Raw genomic sequence first — 12,216 nt, 5'->3', positions numbered from 1 at the left:
AACTTTCAGGAATTTGTTGTTATGAACTGATAGCAAGCCTAAAAGAGTTTTCAAGATAAGTGAGATATTTAAAGAGTGGCTTTACCAGTTCTACACCCTGAGTGAGTGAGCTTCCCTGGCTGAGTGGCGATTCTAACTCAGGCCTCTTGAGTCTGTCATTCTATCCACTACATCATGGTGGGTACTATTTCAGGAATCCAACCCCCTTTCCCCCTCCCCTCTTCCATGGCTTAAAAAAACTTCACATTTCCTTTTTGTTGACCCTGAACTCTAAGAAAGTTGCCAGCTCACTTAAAGGATTAACCCGCTTCATTATAAGCATATTTTAGACTCACGGATGTGTCATTTTATCCCATAAGCCACTGTGATCAAATATTTCTCACATGATCGCTTTTTACCTGCTTAACAGCATCTGCCAGACTGAAAGGTGGACGAGGACTCGGCTTCAGCTCAGGTCGAACTGCCGAGAGCCAAACCTGGCATTGTTGAAGAGTATCTTGATGGTTAACATGCTTCTGGAGTTCATGCTCTAAACTCTGGTACACCTACAAAACAAAGTGAATAAGTTGCTTCCTATTTCTCACAGCATTGATAAAAACTGGGTGTGGGTGGTGGGTGGGACTTGGCTGAGATGGCAGCGTTGCAAATTAAATTGAGCTTCAACTAGCCAGAAAAGATACGCTTTTGCAATGCTAATGAGTCAGAATCTGAATAATAATTTTTGAAATGTATGCTATTCTACTGAATGCCTTAAAATGTTTTGTTTTCCAAAATGTTTTATTAAACTGTAAGAATAAAAGTGACACTAGATAATAAGGTGGAAATGCACTTTCTCCAATAAACTTGTTTTCTCTTCTACAACCAGCTTTCGGCCTCCAGAATTGCAAATAAAGCACACATTTATATTACAAATATAATCTCAGCTTGCAAAATGCAAAGTACACTCCACCCTGAACTTAGAATACACAACTGTGGGAAATCATGTATTGTAACAAAGAAATATACTATCTGACCAGTTGAGGAAGAAAAATGTGCTACACATGCCATCTCATTGTAATGTATCTTCAAATTGTTTCTAAGTTACGGATACCTTAACGGGTTTTATTGAGGAAAGTACAATGTTCAAGGAATAGCTCACCACCAACGTTCGGTGAATTTCCAAGGCCAAGTGGGGATTTGAACCAAGGGCTAAAATTACACCATGGTAATAAACCAGTGAAAGTGTAGTTACTGTGGGTTAGCTGCAAAGTGGTGTAACCCAACTTGAAACAGAAGCAAAATTTGCAGTGTTTTCCCCTTTATTTTAATCCAGTGTGTTGATACAGATGGTGGGACATAATATGGCTGGGTGCTTGTTCACACTGCTAATGTGAGCATGTCAGAGGTTGGATGCCAGTTCATATGACTCAAAAGTGGTGAAATCCTTCCATCCACCTCCTTTTAAATTTTTTCAAAGTTGTTTATGTGTAAATGCACTTTGTCACCAAGCCTGTGTATCTGACTATGTATATTAAAATAAACGAAATTAGGATGAGGGGCAGCACCCCTTTCAGACCACAGCAGAAATCCATGTTATTGACTGCAGTAGTTCTTCTGCAAGAGGTCCTTCCCTTTCCCCCCCAAGATTTCCATAAGATCCACCACCTCTTCAGAGGACCATGACATACCAAGTCCCCTGGAAGAGACATCATCTGCAAGGAAAAAATTTTCTTCCATGGTCATAGATCTTCAGACGTGCATTTTAAACTAAAAAACAGAATCACACATCTGCATGTGTGAACAAAGGTGCATAGGAGGAAAAAAACAGAAGACACAAAGACAGGGATGGAAATATATGACAGTTGAGTGAATCGTAAGGAGAGGCTGGTGAAAGGGGGTTGGGGAAGCAGTGGCAGGCAACTATTTGAGAAAAAGGGGTGGCTGTGTACTGCCCAAAACTCCACTCCACTAGCTTTCCATGCGTATAATCTTTTGACATAAAATCAGTTGTATTTCTTAGTTATTTTCCATCTGCAATTGTATTCCACCTTGATGAATTTACATGAAAGTATTCCATTATGGTGCCCATTATGTGCCCCTCCACACTGCATTGCTTGTATTTTGTACCCTGTTACATCACTTCCTAAACATAAAGGGACTTACTCTCTGAGCTGTGCTACATATGGCTGAGTAGCTATCCCTTGTTCCCTGCAGCTGCGTTTCTGTATTTTGCTTAAATTTTGCTTGGAGATGCTCCGCACATTCACTGATCAAAGAATCCCCTTTGTTTTTAAGACTGTTCAAGCGATCTTCAAATCCAGCAATTTCTTCCATCATTGCCTAAATAGAGCAATATTTAAAAGACCACAGCATATTGAATATTAGGAAAAACATTTTCAGTATCAACTTCCATTAATATATATTTTTAAACTATACATTCTGATGCTTTATTTTAAATTGTGGATTTATATAGTCCTCTCAAAAGAACAACAACAACAACAATGAACATCAAAGCAAATGCATTAATGTACCTCTTCTTTTCAAAACTACTTCTGCATATTAGAAGAAATGTATTGAGTAAGGTTCTGGCTGACTGCAAGTCATTGTTTGCTATTGGATCTACTGTACTTGTTTCAAGCTATGTTTTACACAAACCATAGTTTAACTATAAACTGGGATCCCAAACATAATTTGATCCTTTTTTAGAATCACAATCTGTGGACCATTTCAGATGAAATGGAGAGTCACAATGGATAGGGAGAAGTAATGTGTACCCTTCCTCACAGGTTTATGTAAATTGATTTAGAGAATGCCCAAATGAGACTTTAGTCAGGGCACTTACCACAGCATAAAATAATTAGGTATGTGTAATCATTTAAGAGTGAGGAAAAATCTAAATATACATATGGGGTATACATATGAAACTTCATTTTTATTATATCTGTGAAGATTCTCTGTCATCTAGGTGAGTCATGGCAACTGGACTTCTTTCTTATTAGGTTGAAATGTTTCACTACTCATCCAAGTAGCTTCTTCAATATGAGGAGAGTTGGTTGGTTTCTGTTTTTTTTTCCTTTTATCATGCCATCCATCCATCCATCCATCCATCCATCCATCCATCCATCCATCCATCCATCCATCCATCCATCCATCCATCCATCCATCCATCCATCCATCCATCCATCCATCCATCCATCCATCCATCCGTGCTATTATCCATGGTTTTCAATATCCACTGGAGTTTGGAACCAATCCTCAGTGGATATGAGGGTTCTGCTGTACTTATCTTTCTGCTCCCTAGTTGGTAATAGAAAAATCAAAACAAGAGGTTTGAAGAAATAGGTCTTCAGCCTGTGGACATTTCCAAATATGGAGCCAACAGACCCTCAAAATGAGGGAAATTTGTTCATTTGAAAAAAGTATTTCACCAACATTTTTACTGAGGTCTTCAACAATATATAATGCTGTGAAAACATTTTCAGCCTTTCATGAGATGAGGATACTCCTCTAAAACGTTATGCCTGCATAAGGAATAATAATTCAAAGGAATGAAATTACTGCTACTATGACACTTACAACTCCATCAGTGAGATACAGAAGTATTCAAACCTTTTGTAGTAATAATAATTGTGTGCTGTCAAGCTGGTTCTGATTTATGTAACACTTTCCCAGAGACAGAGTACTCAGAAGTGGTCTTTAATTGCCTTCTTCTGTGGGCACTCTGGACATTTCACTTATCTAAGACTAGACTTGGTGGCTCTTCTCCTGGGAGATACAGTGGTGACTCAAACTGCTGGCATCTGGCTTTGCAGTGAGATGCCCAATTCACTGAGCTATCCAGCCCTCAAATCATTTCTACTGGTAAATAAATTAGTAGAAACATTTATTTTACTACCATTTGTTGCTGCACACTGAAACTTACCTTGTGATTGGCTAACTGCTGTGTTACAACTTCTAGATTACTGTTTTCCATAAGATCAGGAGTAACCAGCCTGCTGGACATCTGTAACAACCACTTTTCCACTTCTTGTAAGTCATTATTATACTCTTCATGCTGTTTTACTTTCACCTCCAAGCTTGCAACATAGGTCTGTGTGTTCATAGAAAACAATAACTTTTTAAAGACAGTTTCAAATGGCAATTTCAAAATATACTTTAGAAAGGTACAGATATTTAGGTCTCCTTTAAGAAAAATACCTCAACTGAAAACATCATTTTATGTTTTATGATCCCCTTCCCCCCCCAAAAAAAATTGGTTTGTACTTAGAACTAGAACAAATGCTTATTCAGGAACACTGGTGCTCTGCTGTTAACGTTACAGAATGACTAAAACCAAATTGGAACCATTTCATACATGAGATATTGTCATAAATTACTGCCATTGCTAAAGTGAGGTCAATGCTTCTTGGACTATCACAGGCAGGATCCTATTCCTAATCAATTAAGAGAGAGACAGTTATCTATCTATGAAGAAAATATATATATATATTGAGGAGAGACCATGAATAACCATACTATGGATCGCAAGGTATACCGCCTCTATTTTTTAAAATAATTTAACAAAGAATAGACTAAATAATAATAATAATGATAATGATAATGATAATGATATCATCATCATCATCATCATTATTACTTCCTATGTCAGTAGAGGGCACAGGAGGACTTTTTGACTCTCTGTTGTTTTCCATATTAAAAACCATTTGGGATGTGGTGTGTGTGAGACACCATATTTAGGTCCTGCTTTTGTATACAGGGGGCTGCATGCAGTCCACAAGCCACCTATTGGCCATCCTTTGTACAACAGACTCAGAGATGAAAGTCAAAAGATAAGAAAAGAATCCTGCCTCCTCAAATGAATTTTTTTTTCTCCTCCTGGAGCGGCTCATGATGCAGGTCAAAATTCATTTACAGTAACAATTATTTATCAGCAAAGAGCAAGAAACATATCCTTTACAAATAATCCCATAGTTTTACCTTTGCTGTGTTGCAGAGCTCCTGAAATTCAGTCCAAAGTTTCTGAATGTTTTCTGCTACATTGGGATCATGCACTAGTTCAAGGAGGGAATTTCCTTTTTCAGCTACAGATTTTATTGACGGTTCATGTGACAACACAATCTGTTGGATTGACTAAATGAAAAATACAGTTTAAATGAATTTAGATTGTAATAACGTGGAAAATAGACAATCATCCTTTTGGGTGTAGAAGGGTCATAGCAAAACCTCTTATCCTTAACATGTGCATTTCTTTTAAGTATCTTGGAACATAATACAGCAGTTTCTATTCACATCAAGGAATTCTTCAGAAAAAGCCAAATCTGATGTGAGTTATATTCCAAGTTCTGTTCATCAGGTTTTCAACCACAGAAAACTGGATCTTTCAACCACCTCAGCATTAAATTTGTTTTTAATATGGATAAACTGTTCAATCTTGCAGCATTTTAAATGGTAAAAGAAACTATCTAATAGTATTGTTTACTATAACATAATGTACAAAATCCTGTTCAGTACAATAAATTGGTGAGTAGACTCCTTCATAAGTTGCCTTGATTCAACTTATTACACTTAAGTAAGTCACAGTTAGAGTAGGCTCATTTGAATCAATGGAATGCATATAGGAGTTGACTCAGCAATCCCCATTGACTCAATGAACAATTTACTATACAAATTAATAGGATTTTGGTCTTCTGGTTTGATTCAGGAAAGTAAAAAAATGCAAAAGTGGCAAAAAAAGGGAACATTTGATTATAGGCTATATTTGTGAGTCTCTGGTTTTTGTGTCAAGGTTTCAGCAATAATTCCTAGGACTGTAAAATGCCTAAAACTTGCCAAGGACATTAAGGAACTTTACATGTATGCATCATGGGGTCATATCCTCCCAAAAAGCTACATTATTTGATTTTGATTTATTTAAATTTATTTTCATTAAATCGTATTGCTCTGTAGCCTCCAATATAATCTTTAATCACTTGGAAGCAGTCCTCCATAAACTTACTGTATGTGACTGTCAGACATTAAATTCAAGACTGGCCTGAGATGTTAATTTCTCCACAGTGTTTATAGGCAGCTCCAAGTAATGCTTCCACCTGCAAGATGCCCACATTCTTCAAAAAATTAGGATAGAATGAAAGAGACTATATTCTTCTACGTGGCAATGGGGCTGAGAGGGGACGGCAGCTGGATGAGCATTGGGATGGATGGAAAGAAAGACTATCAAGAAAGAATAAGAGTGAGAGGGCAGATGCAGAAAAGAAAGAGAATGCTTGATGGAGTAAGGTAACGTTGGGACCAAGGTGTTTTAAACTATGCAAAGCTTTGTATGTCTGTAAGTCAGAAATTAAAAAGTTCAATAGATTACATTTCAAATATTAAAAGGCCTTAAATCAAGATAGCACAATTGCAGTGCATATAAACAGTGATTTGCCACAATTCATCAAATTTCCTTCCTTTGTTATCTGAACAGGACCACAAAGATGGAAGTACTACTACTGGCCTTTTACACTGTGCTTTGTTTAGTTTCAGGACAGAAGGGTCAAATGCTCTGCAACCCAGCTTCATCATGAGTGCCCACAATTCTGCAGGGTGATTGGCTCATCTCAGGTGATGAAGAAAGTCCCCATTACTGTGGTGAACATCATGGCCAACATGACCAGCACATGGCTTTCCATAGTTAACTAGGCCCTAAATGTATATCTCTGAGGAAATCCTCAAAGTTAGGTAATGTACACAATTTGCTTTTGGATATCACTCATATCACAGTCAACCCACAATGCTTCATTTTGTGAAGGATTCTTCAGGGCCTGGGTATCTGGGCCGTGCTAACTTTATGAAGGGTAATGACAGTTGCACTGTTTTGCCTATCCTAAGTTTTGCTCCTAGAGTGAGACAGAGGGCAGGTGAAACAATCCTTCTGTCTAGTAATGGGGGTGGGAGGGGGTGGCTGGCTGGTTGTTGCTGTAATCAACAACAATACATCCTGTTCTTATATCTAAACTGTCACATGAGATTTAGAAATTGCTACTTAGCTAATTCACTCACAAACAATGTGTGTACATGCCTGAGCTTTATCATATGTCTTCTAATTGAACATGCCATTTTAAAATATATTTTTTATTTACCTTATATTTGGATAACTGTGCCTTCTTCTCATATAACTCCATTTTTGGGTCCACAGTTGCATGCAGTATGCTCTGATATTCAGATAGCCACTGAGTCTGTACTTTGTACTTATCTAAGAATTCCTTTGCTAAGTGGAGACACTTCTCTAAGGTGGTGTGTTCTTTTCTGAGAGAGCAAGCCATCTCATCAAGTCGCTCCACGCAATCACTGATCTCTTTTTTTAACTGTTCAGCTTCATTTCTTTCCATGAACTTAACAGCTCGCTCTCCTTTCTCACGGGCAGATTTCAGCAAATTATGGCCAATATCCATGTCATTCATGAGATCCTGTAAATAGAGATGTGAACAATATATAACACTTGAGTAGGGTCAAACATGCAATTCTTGATTCGGGTACAGTTGTATTTCCTTTTCTAGAGACTTTCATCCCACTGCTGGAGACATCAGTTTCTTCTATCACATCTCACCTTTTAAAGCCAAAATAGGAACAAGTCTTTGGCCACACATGAACACATATCACAGTGCAAGGAAGGACCTTGGACGGCTGCACCAGTTCCTGTTACCAACTGACTCTTCTTACAAAATGGGGGCAGAATCTGAAAAAGTCTCCTTTCATCCTCTAGTGGCCAACCAGAATTGAAGTGTTATTCGCCAGACAAAAATATGAAGAAGCAATTTTATCAGAAAAAGAAAGCCTGGAATCCGCTCTTCAATAAGATCCCAAATCCCTTGTACTATCTGTTCATTATTTTAAACATGATTTCCAGGAATGCTGGTGCTTTGCCTTTGTTTTTAATTGTTCACATGAATACATAGCGACAGATGCAAACTTCCTATGAACTGTACCTCAAGCTTCTGCATTTTTTTCTCCATTGCTGCTTTATCTACTACATCAGATTTTGTCACCACATTTCCACATTTCCTGAGAGCAGCTCCAAACCAATCTTGGTAAGCACTGAAAGCAAGGTCTGATTCCTCCATACTTCGAATTTCTTCCTCAAGAAATTTTATTTGCTCCTGCAAGGAGATTTGAAACAGAAGTGAGATAGGCCGTTTATCTATTTTCTAGTATATGCACATCTATTAGTGGGCTACAAAATATTCCAAATAAAAAATAGATTAGGGAGATATACCTCTTAATTATTACTAGATTATTCCTGCCAGAGACAAACAAAAACATCAACCTTCTTATTGTACTAGAAGTGTCTGCTTAGTGTAATGGAAGGATGAAACTAGCTAGTGCTGACAGCACTAGCAATTTTTTTCTCTGTCATTTTTCTACTCTGCTACTTTAAGCAAATCACACATTATACACAAGAAAAGGGACTCTGTACATTGAAAAGCTAGTTAAGTCACTCAGTTGCCTGTGACCATAATGTTGTATATGTCACATGAGCCTTGCAGAGAAAACCTTTGCATATAGAGCTTTCTGGTTGAGTTGCAAAGCCCATCATACAGTTGTTCAACACTAGTGGAAGTCTATGTGAGTAATCCCCTGCTCATACACCCATATTCAATGCATGGAAGTAAGAGGCATGATCAAATGACGGTGTAGCCTCAGAGACATTGCAAGCACTGTGGTCTCATGACCCCAAACACGTTCTCAAGTCTCAAGTGAGCTGGAACAATTGACTACACACTCCTAGTCTGAACCAAGAGGTAGGGAAATGATTTAATAGCTGTAAATGTAATTACTAACAGGTAATATCAAGAAAGGTGTTGGCACAAGGCAGGAGGGGAGAGATAGAGGGGGGATGAAGAAGCTGATAAACATCTGGGGCCCCACCTATCTTTATCTTCCCCATCCTTTTAAGAATAACATCCTTTCTCTGTTCCCTCCTCTCACTTTGAGCCACCCTTTTAATTGGTTTTGGAATTTTCTATAGATAATTATTAAGGAAGAAAGACTATATTTTATTTAAACTTTTTTTACTGATAGTACAGGCCAGGTACCATGTCTTTAAAATCAGTGGCAGCTTTGTAATTAACCATGGTATCCCCAAGGACTATGCACTTCTGAACCACTTTATCATGATGGAAGGAAGTCTCCTTTTCAACGAATGCTCTGTAACAATGTTGTTTTCTTTTAAAAGTCTCCTTACTCACCAGCACGTGAAGAATAAGAGCTTGGTAGCGAGATGCAAGGTGAGTAGCTTGTCTCCCCATCTTACTAGAAGTATGGCTTTCTTCCAGGATTTGCTGGGCCAACAAACCAACTTCCTCTACTTCTTCTTTGTAGACTGTTATTTCTTCATGCCATTTCTGATGGGAGCAAAATCATCTTTATAATGTAAATGTGGCTGACAATGAAGAATGAAGAATGGAAACAATAACCTCTTTCTAAAAAATGAAGTACTTGTAAGCATGTATTTGTGGATATACAATATTTACATGACAGGACCTCACTAGACAAGATGGTGATCTCATCTTTCTTACTCTTTTTTTCCTAGCAATGTAATCTCCTTTGTGATATCTGTCCCTGAAATTAGACATAAAGGAAGCCAGTGTTTACACTTCAATGACAATTCCAATTAAACTAATGCTTCTATTTTCAACTTATTTTCATAATTACACATCTTCTGCCATTTGAAAGGGGTATTCCAGATATAGAATAAGCATTTCAGCCATTGACGCCCAAACCCTTTTCATTTGCTAAAACAAAAACAAGGGCGGAAACAAATGAAGTAGTATCATAAAAATAAATTCAATGACTGATAAAGATTATCAGCTATATAATCAATAATTAGGTTAACAACAACATATTTTTCTGAATTTGATTTTCTCTTCTCTCATACTTTTTACATTTTTTCTGATATGTGGAGTTATTAGGAGAAGAAAATGTATAGATTTGCTATGAAAATATTGATTTGTAATGTATCCATTCAAATCCAAGGGTATCCGAGGATATCCCTGTCGCAGCTGTCCCCACCCTTACCCCACCTTTATAGGGAGAATATTTTTTAAAAGAAATACAATTAATTCAAATTAAATTCTAATTAGGATTCTACAACTGGAGTAATGAAAACTTTGATGGTGCTTTTTGTTAAGGCATCATGTTTGTTCATACCCATTATTCATGAGAACACCAATCAGATATCCTACATGCACACATCTTTCACTTCCTAAGTTCTTAAACATTCACAAATTGTTCAAAACTCACACATAAGCATACTCATGGATTTATGTACACACCTATCCCAAATACATTTCATTTACCCATTACACCCATACATTGCTAGCTGGTCAGCACTGTCTCTTCATGTCTCCATCCTCCTTCCCTCCAAAGCCTACTAGGCCTAACTTATCTTTGGATCAGAACATGAAGAACCTATCAACAATCCCAGCAGCTTTCTGCACAAGGAAAACTATCACACTAAAAAGCACTAACTTTCTAATAGATGTCCAGAATGCAGTAGTGGACTTTGTGCCAACGATGTGCATGCCTCACCTGTCTGCAAACTACAAGGCAGTTAGCTTCTCGAGTATTAGGTTTTTTATTTATTAATTTATTTTATTTGGTTAAACCTGTGCCCTGCACATTGAGTGGACAAGCCATTACTCTGGGCAGCTTCCAGGATATAACAAAAAGTTCACGCCAACCTTATGGTTCAACAAATGGGTTTTTTATTTTAAGTTGAGCATATAAGAACAAAAACCCATTTGTTGAGCCACAAGGCTGGCATGAACGCAACACAAAATTAATATTACAAAAGGATGAGGTTTGTGAAGGCTTACGTAAAAAGTCAGGTTTTCACTTCCTTAAAAAAGCTTGGGAGAGTGGGGGCCAATCGCACCATTGCGGGGGAGGGGGAGTTCCAGAGTGGGGCAGCCATTACTGAAAATAATAATATATAACTATTTCTATAATGGTTCACGTGAGGTTTTTTTTAAAGTTTAGGAATATGAAAAAAAAGGCACAGATTGGAACAAGGACAAAATGTCCAGATGTAAAAACAACTCCGTGCTCACAGTAAGTTGGTGGGCAAGCTCATTAAAACAACTGATAATTGTTTTTTTTTAAAAGCCTGCAGATAGCAAAGTTAAATATTTGTACACTAGACGATTATGAAAGATCATCATCACATAACTTCATCACCTTCATTTGCTGTAGCTGCATCTCTTTTGTAGCTCTGTCTGACTGCCGTCCAGTCCTGATATTAACTTTCTGTTCCAGAGTTTGAAGCCACTCATCCACCTTCAGAAATTTGCTCTCCATCAGCCTCAGCCTGCTTAGAGTTGTGTTTAATTGTGTCCTGATCTCAGAAAGCTTATGTTGATAGACTGTCCAGTCTTGACGTATGGACTCCAATACCCTGTCTTCCAGTTGGGGTACACCCCATGGGATTACTTCTTCCCTGACATGGAGTGCTGCATTAAGCAATGTCTGTCCCTCGGCACATTCTATCTGTAACTCCTGGAAATACAACATTAAGAACATCATTTATATGTTCATTCTATATTGGAATTCTAGATTGAAATGCATTAGAAATGTGACTGAAGTAGTTAAGTAGAGAACAGCTGGTGAAACACTGGGCTTCCCAAAAACTATGTATGACAGACTCATACCTATACCGAAATAGATAAGTTTATCCATTAAAAGAAAAATAATTGTTTAACTCATTCTCCCAATCAGTGTGACAAGGAATGATGAGCTTGTAGGATGTGCATTTGGTTCATATATCAGGAAGAAGAAAAACAGAGAAAGAAGTTTTTTAAAAAAGTTTTCTCTTTCTTCTCTCCTAAACTCTCCTTGCCCAAAAGCCAGAATCAGATATTAAAACTCCCATTTGACTCTTATACTGTTTTGACTATCAGGATATACTGCAGCATTATTCGTTACAGTTATTTCTTATTAGGGCACTGTACATAGATTAATAAAACAAACAAATCTCTACCTGGATCTCTCGGAGTGTTGCTTCATGTCTCTCTGCATCTCCTTCAAGGTGTGATAAACAGCTGAGTTTCTCCTTTTGCTTTTCTAGCCATAGTTCAAAGGCCTTCAAATTTCTTTGGTATTCTTGATGCAAATGCACCATTTTTTCAGCTTTAGTTATGGTCTCCTGTTATTAGAAATACCTTATTAGAAGTGAAAAGACTTTTCTGACACACGGCAGCTATG

General features: G+C 37.6%; 1 protein-coding gene across 11 annotated transcripts in view; it reads right to left on the bottom strand.

The window, feature by feature from the left end:
* Positions 1–12,216, bottom strand: part of SYNE1 (spectrin repeat containing nuclear envelope protein 1) — a 350,189-nt gene that overhangs the window by 168,060 nt on the left and 169,913 nt on the right. For all 11 annotated transcript variants that reach the window (XR_013540562.1, XM_072995212.2, XM_078383243.1 and 8 more), the window contains 9 exons: positions 11,993–12,157; positions 11,194–11,511; positions 9,204–9,359; positions 7,944–8,114; positions 7,098–7,424; positions 4,957–5,109; positions 3,902–4,069; positions 2,143–2,319; positions 399–545 (listed from right to left, as the gene is read on the bottom strand). Coding sequence is in view for 10 of the 11 variants with exons in the window: in XM_072995212.2 (XP_072851313.2) it covers positions 399–545; positions 2,143–2,319; positions 3,902–4,069; positions 4,957–5,109; positions 7,098–7,424; positions 7,944–8,114; positions 9,204–9,359; positions 11,194–11,511; positions 11,993–12,157 (1,782 nt within the window). In the remaining variant the exon portion in view is untranslated. The remainder of the gene's footprint in view (positions 1–398; positions 546–2,142; positions 2,320–3,901; positions 4,070–4,956; positions 5,110–7,097; positions 7,425–7,943; positions 8,115–9,203; positions 9,360–11,193; positions 11,512–11,992; positions 12,158–12,216) is intronic.

This window comes from Pogona vitticeps, chromosome 1 (genome assembly GCF_051106095.1).
Source record: "Pogona vitticeps strain Pit_001003342236 chromosome 1, PviZW2.1, whole genome shotgun sequence".
NCBI lineage: Eukaryota > Metazoa > Chordata > Lepidosauria > Squamata > Agamidae > Pogona > Pogona vitticeps.
This window is presented reverse-complemented; position numbering and strand designations above follow the sequence as displayed.